This window comes from Dasypus novemcinctus, chromosome 4 (genome assembly GCF_030445035.2).
Source record: "Dasypus novemcinctus isolate mDasNov1 chromosome 4, mDasNov1.1.hap2, whole genome shotgun sequence".
Classification (NCBI taxonomy): domain Eukaryota; kingdom Metazoa; phylum Chordata; class Mammalia; order Cingulata; family Dasypodidae; genus Dasypus; species Dasypus novemcinctus.
The window spans coordinates 58,791,906-58,811,558 of NC_080676.1; the positions used below are offsets into that span (position 1 = coordinate 58,791,906).

Below are 19,653 nucleotides of genomic sequence, written 5' to 3' on the forward strand. Positions count from 1 at the left end.
GTTGATCATTTTGAAGGCCCAATCCAGGCTAATTACACCAGCTTTGTGGCACTTATATAAATGACGTGTTGATATCTGCATCAAATTTACTGGTCAGGATAGGGCCAGGGACTGAGAAACTTGTGATTCAACATAAATCACTATTTGAATGAGCAAACAAAAAACCCAGTTAGTGGCAGAGTTGAGACCAGTATGTAGCTAACCTAGCTCTGAACTCCCAGTCCAGTGCATCTTCTAACACACCACTCAGGGTCACAGAATGATCCTCGGTGCATAACAACCAGAGACGTAGAGGGCAAAAGTGGGGTTCTCAGTAGGCACTTGATTTGTTTTCTCTGATGTATTTGTGGCTAGGCTGGAAAATCCTGGGCAGGATGAGAGTGTAAGTAGGTGGTTTTGAAATGGAATACATTACTCCTAATTAGCTGTGTTGTCTTGGGAAAATGACAACTTTCCTAGGTCTCAATTTCCTCATCTGTGAAATGAGGATATGGGTTCAAATCTCTGAGATCGCTTTTGACATGAAGATTCTATATTATGATTCAATGATATCAGGACTCCTAGAATCTAATGTGCTTAGAAAGCAAAGTGTGTGGATGACAGATGCAAAGCATCCAATTCCTGCTACCACATGCACCTATGAAATCTTTCAACTCACTTTGAACACTCTGAGAAAATGCTTTGAGCCAGGCATACATTTTAATAAATTTAATGTAGGTGAGGACTTCATTCATCTTTTGGACACGGTCATCTGTGGCAGTCACACATTTTCTCCTGAAATATGCAGTGAACCGTGAAGCAAACATCTGAAAGGAAATGTGGTAACGTGTCGAATTAGAACATATTCAAACTCAAGGACTGCCTAGCCTTTCTGGGAAATTAATCTGCTTAAGGGTATTCTATTTACAATCCTGTTTTCTGGGACAGGCCAGATTTCAAGAAATTATTGTTAATAAAAGTCGTCTATTCAATTACAGTGTAAGACATGATTTAATACTTATCCCTTTGTAAGGCAGTTAAGGAACATACCTATTTGTTTGTATGCAAACTGCGGACATCGAGTACTTCCAAAGGGGATGTAGGAGAGCCACAGCAGTGAGAATTAACTCAAGACAGAGTGACTCAAGCACTCGTGTGCTACTTGGGAACAGGATTCACCTGCTGGCCTTCTCTCACACTCTTTCTTTCTCTCCTTTTTAATCTCATTAGGAGCCACTGTCTTTATTCAGGTGACACCTTACTTCCTCTTAAGTCAAAATTTTGCTGCAAGGACTGAGCCCTGTCAAGCTCTTTTCAAGACTTCTCCAAACTGGGTACCTGCTTCTGAGGAAATTTCTAATCAGAGATGTGCTACCTTGGTGATGCCTTCTGTAAGCCCAATAGAAGTAACTGATATCCGAAGGAGAAGCTGCCAAGATATAGAAAGGAGGCTTACTCACCATTGCTGGATAAAAGAGAATAAAAACAGCTGATCCCAGGAAGCCGGTTGGTCCCAGAATAGTTACATTATAAATCATGCCTAGAATGGCAACGACAGGTCCTCCAGCCAACAAGCTGCCCACGGCGGCCGCTTCAAACATCCTCTGTCCGTCGTTGGAGCATATGTTGATGAGCTACGAGACACAAAGGGCAGTGAGAGGACCCTGCAAGGATGCAGGCTCTGTGGCTTGCAAGGAAGATGAAACACAAAGCAGGGCCCCGAAGCCGAGAAAGAGCTCAAGTGGGAACGAGCTCTCTGCCCTGAAGCAAACACCCCTCACTCACCTCACCCAGGGACTTCTCTTTAATGTTCTTTAACTTAAGTATCTTCTTAAATGCCATGGTTAGGATGGCCCCCCGCAAACGGACACCAGTTCGGTAATTCAACGCCCAAGTAAGTGCAAGTGACCAAGACCGCACAATTTCTGTCAGGAAGAGGCCCAGGACTAACAGCAAGCTGTACTGCAGGTTAGATTCTGTTCCCTGGGTGTACTCCAAGAGGTGTTTCACCATGAAGGCCTATAGGGAGAAACATACACCCCTGTCAACTTCTCTACAGCACCCACACACGCGCCACAGTTTTGTGTTAAGTTAGAAAGAGTAGGCAGCTCCATTGTCCAGTGAAAAGTGTGCAAGCAGAAAAAAAAACAAAACAAAAAAAGCCTTTTTGGGGAATCAAATATAAATATTATGGACACTCCACCTGCAGTAATTGACTTAAGGGCATTTCCAGGAGGTGGGTCTAATTTGAAATTGTGTTCCTTAAGGACATCATCAAAACCATTACTCTTTCTAACGTAACATAAACCTGTCCAAGAGCTGAAATTAGTTCTAAACACACGGTCATTAAAAGTATATATTTGACCTTATGCCAGTATCTCCACACTTCGATACATTTCTTTAAGTGAAATTAAGACCTCTTTTGGATCGTTTCAAACGTGCTTATTTGATAAAAAGGAACAGTGTACCTACAGTTGTACTGGGGAAGAGTGAGAAGTGCATTTGCAAAACATTCCTGAAAATAAACATCAGCAGTTTAATAGTATAGAAGAGAGCAAACAGTAGATTATCAAAATCCAGAGACCCTCCCATGGACCCTCCCCACACCCCACTTCCTCCCAAAAACAAAAACATGTTACCTCAGGTAGCATATGTCTAACACCACCTGCAGAGAGGGAAGGCAGCCAGCCCCCAAGAACCACCGAGTGCCACCTCCAGCTCTGAGGTCCTGCAACGCCGGAGCACACACTCACACGAGGCACATTCAGCAACAGTATTAAATACCAAGAAATGGGAAGGAATGTATTTTTATTGAAAATGAAAAAAAAAAAAGAAAAGTACCATCTTCAAAGAGCATCTCACAAACACTGTACAACAGGAGGAGCATTGCAGTAACATACAATGGGAACATACAGAGTCGAAGTTATACAGGGCCAGCCATCTAACAGGGCATCTGGCCTCCGACTATCCTTTTAACTACACACAGTGGGAATACAGAATAGAACCAATATCTGCTTCCAGAGTCCGAAGTAGTACATCAAGCTGACAGCAATGAATTGGTCAGGGCTCCTGAAGTTGCAGTGATTCTGCAATGGAGTAGATTCTCTAGGAATAAAGACCTTGCTGCTAAAGAAAGATAATTAAAAAACAAAACAAAGCCAAAAACTCCCCGAAGAGGTACACTGCTTAAAATCGCTGGTGCTATCGGTTCACTAGACTGGGCGGCAGCTCCTCTGCTCAGGACGGAACACAGAAATCTAGGCCCCGAGGGAAAGCTGGTGGCATCCTGTAGAGTCTTTTGAAGTCCTTGCAGCTAAAATTGACCTTGCCAAAAATAAAACAAAGCAAACCACAACACAAGAAAGCCAAACCAATCCCCCCACCCTGAAGGAAGAAAAAAATTACCTCACAAGAAACCCAGCCACCCCAACTACCCCAGTTTCTTATTGCAAAGTTACTCAGCTATAAGCCAACGCTGAAATGACAGACAAAAATGGAGGCCAGATGCAATTGTCCTGAGGTAGCTAATGCTGAATTCCAGAACCCAGATTCTTTCTGGGTTAAGTAGTATTTCTCATTTTCTGTGAGAATAAATTATTAAGAGATGTCCACTAGATCCTAGGAGATCCCCACCAACCAAATTTATGTCAAGTTCCAGTAAATAATGACCTGATCAAATAGGAGACTTCAAATGCAAAGAGCTAGCAAATCCCACTTCTCCCCTCCCCCCAATTTTGAGGCTTATATCCATTGTTTGGGTCACAACTGTGTACAGCTGGGTTGTTGGTTTACTAGCAAGAAGAATGGCTTCTTTTCCAGTATGCAATCCAAAATGTGGCACTGAGTCACCAAGCGGCAGGGTCAAAGCCCCCTTTTCCTCATGTGAAGCAACTCAGTAAGATGGCGGTGCAGTAAAGCGTTTTCTCACACACCACGGCACTGATGGAAACAGTCTCCAAAGGAAGGCGTGAAAGGACAGCAGGTTGTTGTTTTGGGTTCTTTCCTTCCCATACCTTTAGAGTGCCATTTTTCAGCATGGGGTAATAGCATCAGCACCTCCCAGAGCGGGGAGGAGCAAGGGAAAGGTAAAAGACACAGTGAACTTTTACACTATGCAAAACTTTCAAAGGGGGAAAAGAGAGGAAACAGCAGATTAACGAACTTCCAAAACATCACGTTTTTATAGAACAATTACATTTGAAACCATTTTGTATGGGGTAAAGAAAAAAAAGTTTTCATGAAAAAATCCAACCGAAACTTAGTTTTTAAAAAGATGCAAATTTACCATTTAAATTTAAACAAACTGGGAGAAAACTCGAGATTGTCAGCATAGCTGTCTGGCTGTGGAAAGCATTCCCAGTGAATAAACATTACCTTACCTGAACTCTTGGCGAGAGATTCTGCCCAGCTTGACTCTCTCATTCTGACCGCAGAATACAGCCATCCTGAAAATTCTAAAGAACAGCTTCTGTCACTAGTTCCACTACAGAGACACTCCCCCCAAATCCAGATCCTGATAGCACCAAGCAAGCCGCAGCTAGAGAGAGGTTGGAAGGGTGGGAAACTTACCTCTCTAAAGGCTTTTCACTGTCCCAGCCCAAAAGGCCCTGGAGCAGAGTTAGCATCCACCAAAAGATAGCACTGCAGGAGGTAGCCTTCTCCTGCAGATCTACAGCGGGTGCTAACTCTTTACACACAAATCAGAGGTCAAGTCCTGGTCTTTTAAAATTTTTAATCCAAGAAGGCTCCAAAATATCTCTCTGGCAGTTGAGCAGTTTGGCTGCTCATCTTAGGTCAGTACCATACCCTTAGAGATTCTGGTTATTCCACTGATGCTTTCGTGGCCCTGGGGCACTCCGTGTGGAGGCGAGGCTCACTGGCATTAGAGCCACTGGATCATCATGCTTAAATGGTCCAGCCTTGGCCAGCCAGCAGTTTGGAAAAAAACAACCACTTGATCGTGTTTCACTGGTTTTGAGTATGGTTACCAAGATTCAGTGAGGCCGGAGAGGGGACAAGAAAAAGCGATGCCGTATTTGGGGAGCCCACATTTTTGGAGCCTGTTCTTACAAAGATTTCTGTAAGAACAGACTAAGACAGTTTGAAAGTCGTGCCAGATGAGAAAATGTGCAAAAATCTAAAATGGATGTTTATCAAAAGGATTTAAAACCACAGACAGAAAATGTGCTTCTGGCTAGCACTTATCTCAAAACCTGCCTGGTTCTTCAATTTCCAATTAAAAAGAAATCTATTAGAATCAGAGCTCCAAATAAATAAATAAGTCTGCACTGCTCACACTTTTCAATCTTTTATCAATAAAATAGACTGTGGACTGGTCCACTGCTTTCTAGATTGTTCCAGGACAGAATTTCACGAAATAACACTAGCCTTAAGGCACTCTTCCCCAAGAGGGCAGAAAGAAAAGCTTGCTGTTGTTTTCCTATTAAAGGAAGGCGCTTGGCTTTCCCTGGTATCTAGAAAGATTTGTAGTGATGCACTAAAGAGAGATTAAGGAATATGCAGGTTCTCAAGGGAGTGACCATAAAGCCACCAAGCCCAACATGCTTAGGTAACATTTTTTCCCCAAGCAAAAATTAAAATCCCAAAAATCAATGTTTTTTTTTTAGGTGGGGGAGGAGCCAATGAAATTCTTGCACTAGCCAAATAGACTGAAGAAAGCTCTTTATCACCATTATTGAGAAAGCCCGTGTACCGTGCTACCCAGCTGAAAGAATTCTATGAAAGATCAGAGCAGCCACCGGCCCTGTAGTGAAACAATGACAGAAGCTCTTCTTGGGGGAAGCTGGTCCTATGAAAATGTTTGCCATTTTGGTCAATAACATAATATGACATTGAGTTACATGGTCCTCCTTACTCAAAATTTATATAATAGTATGTAAGTTGGTCAATTAATATAGAAACCCCATACCAGAAAAGTGATGTTCTCTGCTTCAGAGAAAAAGATCAAAACTTTAAAAGCATCAAACATTTCAAAAAACAAAAAACAAAAACCCAACAACTGCAAATTAGTTTTACCCAGTCACCATGCATCGTAGGTACATACTTACCAAAACCATGACCCTCCAGCTTACTCACACATGGAAATGCACAGTATAAGCAGTACTACTGCTCCGATGCCTCAAGGCAAATACGTAGAGAATAGGTTTAATCAAAGTCTCAGGTGTAAAGCAGCACAGCAGGTGTAAGAAACAAGTGCCCAGAAAACTGTGAACATCATAGGCTCTCTTACCTACGCCGCTTCAGTACAGACTAGGAAAAATCATGGCCACCACCCCAACACTTGCCACACAGTTTACACTATAGGCCAAAACTTAAAACAGACTCGAGGTCAGACTCTAAAATCCTCCAGAGCCCGCCAGCATCTTCAGGGCTCATTCACCACAGAACCGTGAGACCACAGGGCAGAGCTCTGCCTCGGTGCACCATGCCAGTCATTCAGAAGTCACCAACGCCAGCTTGCCGGCCTAAGCCATGCCACACGGCTCTCACCCACACACAGCACTACCAAGACATGTCTGTCCTGAACCAAGACTGCCGTTTCATGTGAACACATGACGGGGAAGCGCCATCCTGACCAGAACCAGAGTCAGTTCCATCTCACCCCCGCCCCAGGAGAGCAAGCTGTTCCATTTCTTCTCTGGCAACACTACCCCCTCATCCTTCCAGCTGCTGACAGACCACTGTTTTACTCCAAAACCAACTGTTCCCTTTTAACAGACCTGGAGGCATCTCTGAGGCTGCTAACTAGCTCAAAGGTGCACACAACCCCTGCAACAGAACAAGAGTGTTAGAGCGGGCCGTGGCCGGGCCCCTGGAGACTGTCAGAAAGGATGGTTAGAACTTACTGGTCCACTGAAGCCAGCCAGCTGCGTGATCAACAGGCACACGATGGACAGGATGAGCCTGGTGCGACAGAAGATCCACACAACCCTTCGGAGGGAAGCAGCGTCTGGCCCAACTTCATTCAGCTCTTCTTGCCACAGTCTCTCTAGTCTTAACAAGGGCACATGTCCTCCGTTATACATCTCTACAGGTGAAAAGGCACATCCTAGCTTCCCTCCTGCCATCAGTTTTTGTCTCCAGGCTTTGAAAACACTCACATGAGTTCTCCTTTAAAACTCTGGACATAGTCTCCACCTTCATAGGCCTCAGAAACATACCTTTCCTGGGTAACTACATATTTACCCTGTACAGGGAACCTCTCAGGAAATGATGAGAGCAGAAGTCTTTTCTTCCACCCAGAAAAACTGTCCCTGAATAAAATTTGTTTGTGGATAAGAACTTCCTTGCTCAAAGGTCCCCAACCCTTTCTGAAAGATCCTGCAGTAAAATGTAAAATTGTAAACTAGGTTTTAATCATGACAATCAGCTACCACAAAAGTATTCTGTCACAAGGCAGCAACATAATCTCCCTGCAGACTCAGGAAGAGAAGCGGGGCTGAGAGAGAGAGAGAAAGCCCGTGGTTAAAACAGGATTGAAGTTGAAATAGGAGATCAAGCAGAAGAGCAAAGAGAAAGTCATCCCCAGGCTCCCCCCTCCACAGGACAGCTCAGATCTTAAAAGGACACGGAGCTGTGGACTGCACACTGCTGACCCACACTCCTAGCTCACGCCCTACGTAGCCGGTATGTGGGAGAGGAGGGTGGATCAGAGACGCCTACCTTCTGCAGTTCACATCAGAAGACTCGTACTTGGACAAAGACCACACGTCCTCCATTAAGAGCTCCCCCTTCTTGTGGGCCACGCGGGCCAGAGGAGAAAGCCAAGAAAAAGTCATATAGGAGAAGAGCCCAGCATTGTCCACTGGGTGCTGGTGTCTAAGGAGAGAAAGCCCAAATCACAAAGCCGTCAGAGAGGCTAGCCAGCAAATAAAACCCTGTTTAGAAAACAGAGCTCTGAACTAAAAACAGGTCTCCCCAGATGGTCCAATCCTAGCCCCGAATTTTCAAATATGCTTTTGATGCTCTAAGCAGAGCCTCTTACTTGGAAGTGGTCCGGAAGGGCTTCAGAGTATTTAAGCCGTGATGGTACTTTCCCTTGGGATGTTCCTCATCCAGGATTCTGAGCTGAGAATGCATGGAAGCATCTAGGGAAAGACCCTCAGCTCGTGCTGCTGCTTCCAAGGCATCCTGGCATTCCAACTGTTTTAATAGACAGGGAAAGAGGCAAGGCTGCAGTTAGTGAACATTAGAAAAACAGGAGAGGTAAATCTAGCTGATGGAACAGCTCCCATGGCAAACCAGATTCGTCCTGAGAAATCCCGAGGGTCAGGAGGTTAAATGCTGACTTTGCATGATAGAAACGTGTAAGGAACGTTAAAGCAAGATGTTTTAAATGGACATTTTTATCACCAAAATGTTTTATCTTTCATTTCCCAATGGGGACTGAGTTGATTACTTTGCTGCTAACTGCAACTTCTACTACTCATCTTCTATGACAAAAATTCACAATCAGCCCCAATTAAACAGCCCTGCAGAAAGCCAGGATGTACACATGCCTCCGGTCTCTAAGAAGATGGAGCTACTGAGCTCTAATACCCAGAATTCCCTGCAGTAGGAAGCAGAGGCTCTCAAGCTGAAAAACAAAGTCACACATTTACTATATAAAACTTATAAATGTCAATTAGGTTAACAACAAAAAAGCATGTAAATCAAGGTCTGTCTGTGGCAGAAGAAGGTGGGCCAAGAACCTGGACAAAGCTATCCCCATTTACTTTCAAAGTAATTCAGTTTGTGCCTTCCTGTTGCAGAAGAAATTTCATTTTCCTCAAATGAGAACATCATCCTTTTCTGAGCAGTGAAGCTCACATTATCACAAAATTGTCCAACAAGGACTGTGAAATACCAATAGAGATCTCTAAATCAAGGAAAAGCTAAATGGTGTAGCACCTAACATGCTGTGCTTTACATAAAACATGGCCTCTGTTTTTATACATCACCTCTTTTCCGCAAAGAACAGAGGCAATCAAATATTAGCTGAACTGAATTCATGCATCTAGGTCACGTGTACTCCCTCCTCAAGTACAGCAGTTTCAGTTCACAGCATAGTTATGGACCTTCAGATAAGATAAGGTACCACTTAGTGGAGGAAAAGGACACAGCACTGGGAGGCACACTCTTCCTCTAGTCAAAGGCAAGATAGACCACGTTTCAAGAAAAACAGCACAAGGTAACAAATGAGTCAAGAGGGAAAGGAATTTGCTCTTATATAATGACCTTACACACAGATGAAGTCTTAATTTAGTGCTCAGGAACTACGTATGGCCCTCTAATACACTGAGGGCTGCTGAGTTCAACTACACAGCATAAGTTTTTCTTATCTTTAAGCTGCCAAAAGGGGGTGAAAAATAGAATTGTTGGTTTGAAAAAGGGAAAAGACAAACTAAAAAAATTCAAACATTCCTGCAATAAGTAAGTAAAACCTGGACATCTGTACAGAGAAGGTTAATGTTTCAAGGACCTGCCTTCTTTAGAGACACATAGCTTTAGGAAGAAGGCAAAAAAATTCAAAGACTACCACTTCAAATGCACACTGGATATCTGTCAAAAAAGACTATATGCTGGCCATAGAGCAAATCTCACATATCAAAAGACTGAAATCAGTGTGTGTACTATAACCACCTCAGAGTTTTATTTAGAACTCGGTAATGGGAGCAAATGTAGCTCAATGATTGAGCGCCTGTTTCTCATGCACAAGGTCCTCGGTTCAATCCTTGGTACTTCCTAAAAAAACAAACAAAAATACTTAATAACAAAGATAAAATCCCCAAATGTTCAGAACTTATGCAATGCACTTCTGAATAAGAATGAAAGACATTGGGAAGCGGACTTGGCCCAATGGATAGGGCATCCACCTACCATATGGGAGGTCTGCGGTTCAAACTCCAGGCCTCCTGGACCCACGTGGAGCTGGCCCATGCACAGTGCTGATGCGCGCAAGAAGTGCCGTGCCACACAGGGGTGTCCCCGCATAGGGGAGCCCCACGCGCAAGGAGTGGGCCCCCTTAAGGAGAGCCACCCAGTGCGAAAAAAGCACAGCCTGCCCAGGAATGGCACCACACACATGGAGAGCTGACACAACAAGATGACGCAACAAAAAGAAACACAGATTCCCAGTGCCACTGATAAGGATAGAAGCGGTCACAGAAGAACATACAGCAAATGGACACAGAGGAAAGACAACTGGGGTGGGGGGAGAGAAAAAAAAGGAAATTAGAAAATATTTTCAGCTACATGGTAAGAAATGAAACACATCAAAATTTGTGGGATGCATCTAAAGCAGTGTGTAGAGAAAGATTTTTTAAAAATTAAGCATTCCTCATTATATTCTTCTTTTAAAGATTTATTTATTTATTCCCCCCTTCCCTCCCCCACCCATTTGCTGCGTGATCTTCTGTATCTATTTCTCTTTTTGTCTCCTTATTTTTTCTCCTCTAAGATTCACTGGGATTCAATCCTGGGGACCTCTGATGTGGAGAGAGGTTCCTTGTCAGCTGTGCCTCCTCAGTTCCTGGTCTCTGCTGTGCTTCACCTTGATTCTCCCCTTCATCTTTCTTCTGTTGTGTCACCATCTTGCTGCGTGACTCACTTGCGTGGGCACTGGCTCAACATGTGGGCACTGGCTCAGGCACTGGCTTGCTGCGCAGGCATGCTTTCTCTTCTTCTTTTTCACCAGGAGGCCCCAGGGATCGTCTACCTCCCATATGGTAGATGGAAGCCCTATCACTTGAGCCGCATCTGCTTCCCTAGAGTGAGATTTTGATTGCTTTAAAAGTGCATATTGGAAGAGTTAAAAAAAAAAAAAATCAATGCCCTAACAGGCATTAGCAAACATTTTCTACAAAGGGCCAAACAGTAAATACTTTAGGCTTTGTGAGCCAAAAGGCAAAACCAACAATATTATATAGGCGTTTATAGTATAAGAGAAAACTGATTTCCACAAAAAATTTTATTGACAAGATTAAAAATGTAATAATAATTGAGTAAAATTTTGGTATTACAGATGTACTAAGAAGAATGGACTTCTTTTTGAGGAGATAACATTTCACTTCACTGGAGTTTAAAGTAGTGTTACCTTTCATTAAAATTGGTTGCAAATCTTCCTCTATTAATGCCGATTTGTAATGAGATTTTACAACTTCATCTTTGAAAATGTCTTTTCACATAGATAGATACTGCCAAATGTTGAAAGCAATATGTGGATATATGACTCTAATTGCCCATATCACTTGAAAGGTATTTATAGAATCCTATTAGAGTTTTCTCTTGATACTGGCCTTTATCACATCATTACATCGCAGATTAATTGCTTCCAATTGAAAGTTAGGTGGAAGTGCCTTAAGAGCAGTTAAATGGATTTTGAAATATGGAAATTTCCTTTACACTTACATCAAGGTCTAAAAAACACTGATGGAACCACAATTTGAGGTTGGAAAATACGTCCAAATTTCCATGGGAATGGAGATGTTGCTTGTTTTAACTGTTGACAGCACAGAAAGTACATGAAGCAGATTGACATTACTTGTGATTCATTCATTGTCACTGAAATTGCTTTATCACCGCACTGTTTTACATTCTCACTAGCAATGTATCCAGTTTTCTCACATCCTCCTCAGAACGTGTCACTATTTTTATTTTAGCCATTCTAATAAGTTTGTTGTGGTACCCATCATGGTTTTAATTTGCATTTTCCCTAATGGCTAATAATGTTTAATCTTTTTCTGTGCTTATTTTGCTACTCATTAGAAAAACAATAAGATGTCTGTTCTGGTCCTTTTCCCATTTTCTAAGTGGTTTGTTTTCTTATTGTTAAGAGAGTTCTTTACACATTCTGGATTCAAATTTTTGTCAGATACGTGACTTGCAAATATTTTCTCCCATTCTCTGGCATGTTTTTTCAGCCTTATATTACAGGGTCTTTTACAAAACCAAAGTTTTTAATGTTGATGAAGTCCTGTTTATCAATTTTATTCTTTTATGGACTGTGCTTTTAGTGTCAAGTAAGAGAATTCTTCGCCTAACTCTAGATCATGAAGATTTTTCCCTATGTTTTCTTCTAAAAATTTTATAGTGTTAAATTTTACATTTATATGATTCATTTTGAGTTAATTTTTGTATAAGGTGTAATGTGTAGGTGAAGGTTAATTTTTCTTGACTAGAGATGGCCAATTGTTCCAATGCTATTCATTGAAAAGGCTATGCTTTCTCCATTCAATTGCTTTTGCAATCTTTGTGAAAAATTAGTTGGTCATACTTGTATGGGTCTACTTCTGGATTCTATTCTGTTCCACTGATCTACTTGCCTATTCCTCTGCCAGTATTACTGACTTGATTACTGTAGCTATACAAAAAGTCTTAAAATAGGGTAGTGTGGCTTCTCCACAACTTTATTCTTTTTCAAAATCGTTTTAGCTATTCTAGTTCTTTTGCCTTTCCATATAAATTTTAGCTTCAGCTTATCTATACCTACAAAAAATCCTGATAGGATTTCTTTTTCTTCTTTTTTTTAGGAATTGCATTAAGCACACAGATCATTTTGAGGAAAACCAACAGGTTTTTTTAAAAAAGATTTATTTATTTATTTATTCGCACCCCTCCCCCCACCATCACTGTTTGCGCTTGCTGTCTGCTCACTGAATGCTCTTTGTGTCTGCTCATCTTTTAATTTTTTTAGGAGGCACCGGGAACCGAATCTGGGACCTCCCATGTGGGAGGGAGGCACCCAATCGCTTGAGCCACCTCTGCTCCCTGCTCGTTGTCTCTCTCATTCTGTTTCCTCATTGTGTCTCCTCATTGTGTCATTTTGTTGCATCAGCTCACCACGTCGGTCCATTGCATCAGCTTTCTGCCTTGTTTGTCTTCTTTAGGAAGAACTGGGAACGGAACCCAGGACCTCCCATGTTGTAGGCAGGCGCCCAACGGCTTGAGCGACATCTGTTTCCCAGAACTGACACTTCTGCTTTTGGACTTTTTTTGGGGGGGGGGGGGAGTGGGGCAGGGGCACGCAGCCTCTTGGCTGGAGGCGCCGCACTCCGGGGGGGGGGGGGGCTGTGTGCCCCCAGACACCCCCCACCCCCCTGGCCGCAGGTCCCCACCTTGCCCTGCTGCCCTGCCCGTGCCCTGGGCCGCGGCCTTGCCGCTATTTGCGGCAGCTCTGCCCTCTGCCAGGAGCGCCCTTCCCTGTCCCACTGGCCTCGAGGCCAAGTCCAAGCACACAGACAGCTTCTAGGCAGTGGCAAAGCGGGGTCGGCCCGACGGTGACCCCAGTGAGGTGGGCAGGCTGGAGGGGGAGACAGGGAGGGCAGCCAGGCGTGGAGGGAGCCGGGCGCTCTCTGCACCCTCAACCCCTGCTGGCCCCCCAGCTTTAGTCTGCCGCTCCTGTGGACCCCCGAGGGGAAGTGGGCCGGCAAGGGCGCACTGCCCTGAGGGGCCCGGGGGACCCGTGCACCACCTGCCCTGGTGGGACCTGGCCCTCTGAGCCCACCTGTCTAAGGGCCTGCCCAGCCCCCTGCAGTCCAGACCTGCCAGGGGCCTACTGCGGCTGTGTGCACGTTGCCCGCGTGTGTGTGACAGCACGAGTGGGCAAGCGCGGGGCTGGGCGCAGACAGGCCCCCCTGCCCTGCTGAGGGTGGGTGCAGAGTGGCGCCCACCTGCCAGGCCCTCCCACCTGGGAGGCGTGCCCGAAGGCTGCCTGCACCTGGGGGAGGGGTGGTCCTGGGCAGGTGGAAACGGCACTGCAGGAGGGGACCCCAAGACCCCTGCAGGGGGCACCCTGGCTCCCAGGCCTCAGAGCAGGCGGGTGGGGACCCAGGCAGAAGGGGCCAGGTCTGAAGCCAGGCTGGGGAGCAGTTGTCGCTCCTTCCTGGGGGGCCTCCATGCTGTCATCCGTTCACCGGGCCCCAAACCCCGGCCTTCGGGGTAAGCGGGAGGCGTTCGGAACCGACGCGGGCAGGATAGAGCCGGGCTGTGGGGGCACGGGCCCCTGGCGCGGGGAGGCGGGCTGGGGGCGCGGGACCCTGGCGGGGAGGCGGGGGTGGCCCGCACACTCCCCGCCCGGCTGCTTGCTAGCGCCTCGTGTCCTCGCCTGTGAAAGGGGGTGAGAATTCACACCCGCCGCGCGGGGGGGCAACACAAGGCACCCACGCGTGTTCAGCGCTGGCCCGTGCGCCACACACAGGGTCTCCTTCCATCCCTCCCTGGGGGAGTCAGCCTGGAGCCCGCGCTCGCGTCACCCCAGCCCTGGGGGTCAAAACGCGGCGGGACCCCCGCGGGGTCGCGGCCAACCTGCCCCCACCCCACGCACAGAGGGAAGCGGCCCTGGTCTCCCCAAGGTCACGGAGGGTCCGGGCGGAGGGCACCCACAGACGGAGGCGACGCGGCAGGTGGCGCGTCGCCGCCGCAGCTCGGGCGCCCCGCGCCCCGCCCCGCGCGCCCCCTGCTTTTGGACTTTGACAGATACCTCAGGCTATGAAGGTTCCCTTCTATGCATACTAGGAGTTTTTTATTATTACTCTGTTGAATGTTAAGAAATGTTTTCCCTGAATTTACCGAGATCTTTTTTTTTCTCCTTTAATCTCTTGTTCTATATCACTGAAGAAGTACATTCTTGAACCTGGGTTATCCTATAGCTTTTCTGTATGAGATTTTGCATATTAAACTTTTAAATTCAACTATGATATATTTTAAAGCATGGTATAAGGTGACTTTCTAGACTAACCTCCCCCCAAAACAACTAGTCAATCATCTTTAAACAATTTACTAAAAAACCCTTTCTTTCCCCTTTATGACATGTTAAATCTTTATTACATAATAAATTAAAAATAAATCCCAGGATCAATCAGCAAGCTTTTGTTGTTGTTGTTTCACTGATGCTACCTATTTTCGTATCGCTACCATTATATTTTAATTATTTAAGTATGATCATATATTTGAATATCTGATAGGGGAAGCCAACCTTACTTCCCTATTTCTTCAAAACCTTCTTGACTTTATTAGTATTTAGAATTAAGTTTTGTACCCATACCAGCCCTAGGCGTCTCTGTGTTGAATTTACAAATTAATCTGGGAATAATCAACAGCTTCATAGTATCTGGCATTCTCATTCAGGAATATCTTTCCATTTTTTTCTCCATGTCTCCTCTGGCTTTCCTCATATAGTTTCCACATAGTCTCATTCAGATTAATCTTCCAATTTTCCCCATGGGTTTTAAAGCTTTTATGATATGTCTTTTTCCTACTATATTTCCTTATTGATTGGATATAATTTTTATCTTTTATCTAGCTACTTTCTTGACCCTAGTAATTTGTATAGTTTTCTGTTCATTCATTTGGGTTTGACAGGTAAATAATCACACTAGCTAAACATTTTTATCTCACTTCCAGTACATGTACCTCTTATAATTGTTTTATGTATGTATCAGCCAAAGCACTTATATGAATGTTGACTAATAGCAGTAACTTTTTTAGCAGTTTCTATTTATTTATACTTCAGTAGCTTTTAGTATATTCACAAAGTTGTACAATCATCACTATTACCTAATTCCGGAACACTTTCACTATTCAAAAGAAACCCAGATCCATTAGTAGTTACTCCCTATTCTTCCTAACCCCCTCAATCTCAGACAACCACTAATCTTCCTCCGTCTCTATGGATTTTCTTATTCTGGACATTTCATATAAATGGAATTAAATGATATGTGGTCATTTGTGACTTGCTTCTTTCACTTAGCATGTTTTCAAGGTTTATTTGTGTTGTAGCATGTATCAGAACATTTCTTTCTATGGCTGAATAAAAATTCCATTGCATGCGTATACCACATTTTACTTTTTGGCAAATACAAATAATGCTGCTATGACCATTCATTTTTGTGTGGACTCATCATTTTTACCTCTACGAAATCACTCCTTTGAATTCCCAAGTTTGTCCTCAGCTTCAGAATTTTTTTTAATAGAATCTGTCATTTACTACATTAAAAGAAACTTTTCATATAAAAACCATGTTTAGTCTCCATAGCATTTTTACTTTGGCTCATTTTTCTTTCACAAAGTTAATATTCCCCTACTTTATAGTTAAGTAACACTGATTTTTATAATTCATCATCATCATAAATCTGATGATTTCTGATCAGCATCCCTATTTGTCCATTCACTTATATTTAACATTACTAAAACTTTCACATGCATTCTAATTTTGAGAGATGATACCATTAAACAATGAGCAAGTACAAACAATCAAAGCTTCTTTTAACACTAATTTATTTTTAGTGCCTATTTCTAAAATCAGCAATATCTAACTTAGTAACCTTATACCCTAAACTAATTAGTAATCACTCACAGAAATAGATGGACACTTGTCTAGTTTCTTTTACTTTAAACAAAGTCAGATAGCTGTGTATTTTTATGGCAGATTTTCTTATTCTGTACTCAGCTTGGTTGAAAAAAAGCATTTAAGAAAAAAAGCATAGAAACTAAGAAATTCAAACAAATATTTATGAATGTACCTGCTGTTTGCAAAGCAGTATAAGCTATACAAATAACTCCCTGTCCTCAAGAAACTTACCTCTTATTGGGCAAAAATAAAAAAATAAAAAACAAACGAACAAAACATGACAAAGCAAACCATAGGAATTCAAACAACTATAAAATGTATCAGAAATATATGAGTAACTGCCAAATGGGATTCCCACGTGCCTGGACTTCAGATGGCGCCATTGCTGTGGACTGACTGGCAAGGTTCAAGGAAGAGGACAGACAGGGTCGTCGCCACCCCCCCGGCCCCTCCCCCATGCTCTGAAGGTTGAACTTGCCCACAAGGAGCAGCAGAGGAGGGAAAAGGCATTCTAGGCACGGGAAAGAAAGGCGACACCAGGAATAAAAAGCAACAACAGGAAAGCACTTGACGTCTTCAGGGAACAAGCGCCTCCACCGCAGGAGGAATAAAGCTAAAACGCTGGTGCTGTCAAATTGCAGTCAACCCGGTAACTCTTGGGAGCTGCTGACGTTTTAAACCGGGTGACTCACGCTAAAAACTTTAAAATAATAACAATAAACAGAAATAAAAACAAAAAAGAATGACTTTAGAGAGGAAACCTGGCAGCTATCATCTTAATGAACTGATCAAAGCTAACAACATCACCAATAAAGAGACAAAACGACACATGCCTCCCGCTGGGATACACAGAGGACTCTACCACAATCCTGGAGGATTCCTGCCAAGCAAGAGCACACTGCCTGAATCTAAGCAGGAGGACATCTCAGACAAGACAAACTGAGGGACATGCTACAACATACCTGGCCTGTAGTTTGTTTACTCTTCAAAAATGTCAAGTTCATCAGAGGCAAGGACAGACTGAGGAACCAGTCCAGATTACAGGACACTAAAGAGACTTGAAACTACATGGCAAAGCCTGATCCAGGAGAGGATTCTGGATGAGAAAAAATGTATTTATTTTTGCTATAAAGGACATTATGGGGACAAATAGTGAGATTTGAATAAAGTCTGTAGATTAGATAATAGTAGTTTCTCAATGTTAAATTTGTGATTTTTATCATTGTGCTGCAGGTATACAAGAGGTTGGCCTTTTTCTTTGGAAACACACATTTGGACCTTTAGAGGTAAAGGGAACTCATGTCTGCCACTTACTCTCAAACGGATCTGGTAAAAAAAAAAAAAAAACGATTTGTATATACATTCACTAAGACAGAATAACTGGGAATAACTGGGAAATTTGGGTGAACAAAGGAATTCTTTTTTATAAACATCTTTTGACATTACAGCATCAGAAAAGGAAAAGCTAGTACACCATCCATTAGTATGCATACATGAGAATGACATATTAGCATTAAGAGGAAACTAAAATCCTCACATCTTTTTTCATTCTTTCAACAAATAACTTACTGAACATCCAGTATGTACAATACTGTTTCAGATGCTGAGAATAAGAATATACCAATTCCTACGTATACAGCACACTAATTTCATTTTCTTCATCTCAAAGGGCCTATGTACAGTTTTCACCAAAATCTACTAAGTGAAAAGTGAATGGACTTAACAACAACAAAATTTCCTCTGCATGGGTTGTGCTCTGACAATCTATAATAATGTCATATTCCATTACTTCCTGGGTAGTAAGTTACTTCCTACTTGGAAGCCAAATGGAGATGGCAAATTCAAAAGTTCTTAATAAAGACCCTGATGAGAATGGGCAGGCAAGGCTTCATTTCCCCAGACTTATCCTGAGTAGTGTAAAGGTACAACTGAGCACCTGTAAAATGACAGAGATGGAAGGCGTTTGTACTGCCTTTGTTTTCAGAACAAGACATGCGGTACAAAGTACCTTTATCTTGACAAAGACAACCCCCAACCCCCAAAAGTGGCTGAAAGGGCCCTAATCATCCTCAAAATTTCAAGTAACAATAAAACATGGAGTAGGAATTCCCACAGTACGGTAAGGAAAAGCCTATATTGTTAACCTAAGAGAACTAAAATTAGCCATTTTAAGTTACACACTTCCCATATCACATATTTTTGCTATTTTTTAAAAAAAAATTGATTTAACACCCCCTCCATTGCTTTGCATTCACTGTCTGCTTTCTGTGTTTGTTCACTGTGTTTTCTCTGTGTCTGCTCGTCTTCTCTTTAGACAGCACCGGGAACCGGCCAGAGTAGGAGAGAGGTGCTCAATCTCTTGTGCCACCTCAGCCCCCTGGTCTGCAGAGTCTCTTATTGTCTCTCCTCTGTGTCTCTTTTAGTTGCATCATCTTTCTGCACCAGATCTCTGCATGGGCCAGCACTCCGTTTGGGCTGGCTCTCCATTCAGGCCAGCTTGCCTTCACCAGGAGGCCCCAAAATCAAACCCTGGACCTCATAGCTATATGGTAGACGGGAACCCAATCGCTTGAGCCACATCCGCTTCCCCGTTTTTGCTATGTTTAACTAAACATTTTCCCTAGCTGTTAATCTTATTGTCATATCTTTAGCCACTGCCTACATCACAGAAATGAACTATCTGATGGAAAGAAGAGGGTCTGATGCAGGGTCTCTCCCTTTTGAAGGAAATACAGGCTTAGCTCCCTATCTGTACCCAGCTCCTTCAGAGATAGGTCTGTTAAAAGTATAAGCAACAGAAGTTTAGCGGTTGTCAAGAACTCCTGAATGCTAGAATATTATTAGAAAAATCTAGAGAAAATAATTCTCTTACTCGAACAAAATTATTTTCTCTTCTGAGCTTAGAGTATTATACCTTTATAGACAAACTCTGCTAATAGTTGGAGGCTATAGGGAAGTGCAGTGATTTAAAACATGGGTTTTAGATGACAGATATGCTGCTTCTGCCACTGACCTTGAACGTGTCACCTGGCCACTTTTAAGCTTCAATTTAGTCATTTTACAATGGGTGCATGCAGCTACCACATAGAGTTGAGGAGCATTAATGTATTAACTGAGTATTAGTAGAGCAAAGTATTGAGTATATAGTAAACAATTCATATTAACTCTACTGATTACCCCAACTTATCTACCAGTTAAAACCTTCAGAGCCTATCTCAACTATTCCCTTTCTTTTAGCTTTCCCTGACCTTTTCATCAAGTAGAATTTATTTTCTGCTAAATAGCCCCTAGCATAGCATAGGGCTTAGGCATCTATCATTCAGATA

General features: G+C 43.2%; 1 protein-coding gene across 1 annotated transcript in view; it reads right to left on the minus strand.

Annotated features, from left to right (window-relative positions):
* Nucleotides 1-19,653, minus strand: part of ABCC5 (ATP binding cassette subfamily C member 5) — an 88,660-nt gene that overhangs the window by 52,324 nt on the left and 16,683 nt on the right. The window contains exons 3-8 of the mRNA XM_004464585.5: nucleotides 7,985-8,142; nucleotides 7,663-7,818; nucleotides 6,846-6,993; nucleotides 1,765-1,998; nucleotides 1,440-1,613; nucleotides 659-806 (exon numbers count right to left, since the gene is read on the minus strand). Coding sequence (XP_004464642.1) covers nucleotides 659-806; nucleotides 1,440-1,613; nucleotides 1,765-1,998; nucleotides 6,846-6,993; nucleotides 7,663-7,818; nucleotides 7,985-8,142 — 1,018 coding nt within the window. The remainder of the gene's footprint in view (nucleotides 1-658; nucleotides 807-1,439; nucleotides 1,614-1,764; nucleotides 1,999-6,845; nucleotides 6,994-7,662; nucleotides 7,819-7,984; nucleotides 8,143-19,653) is intronic.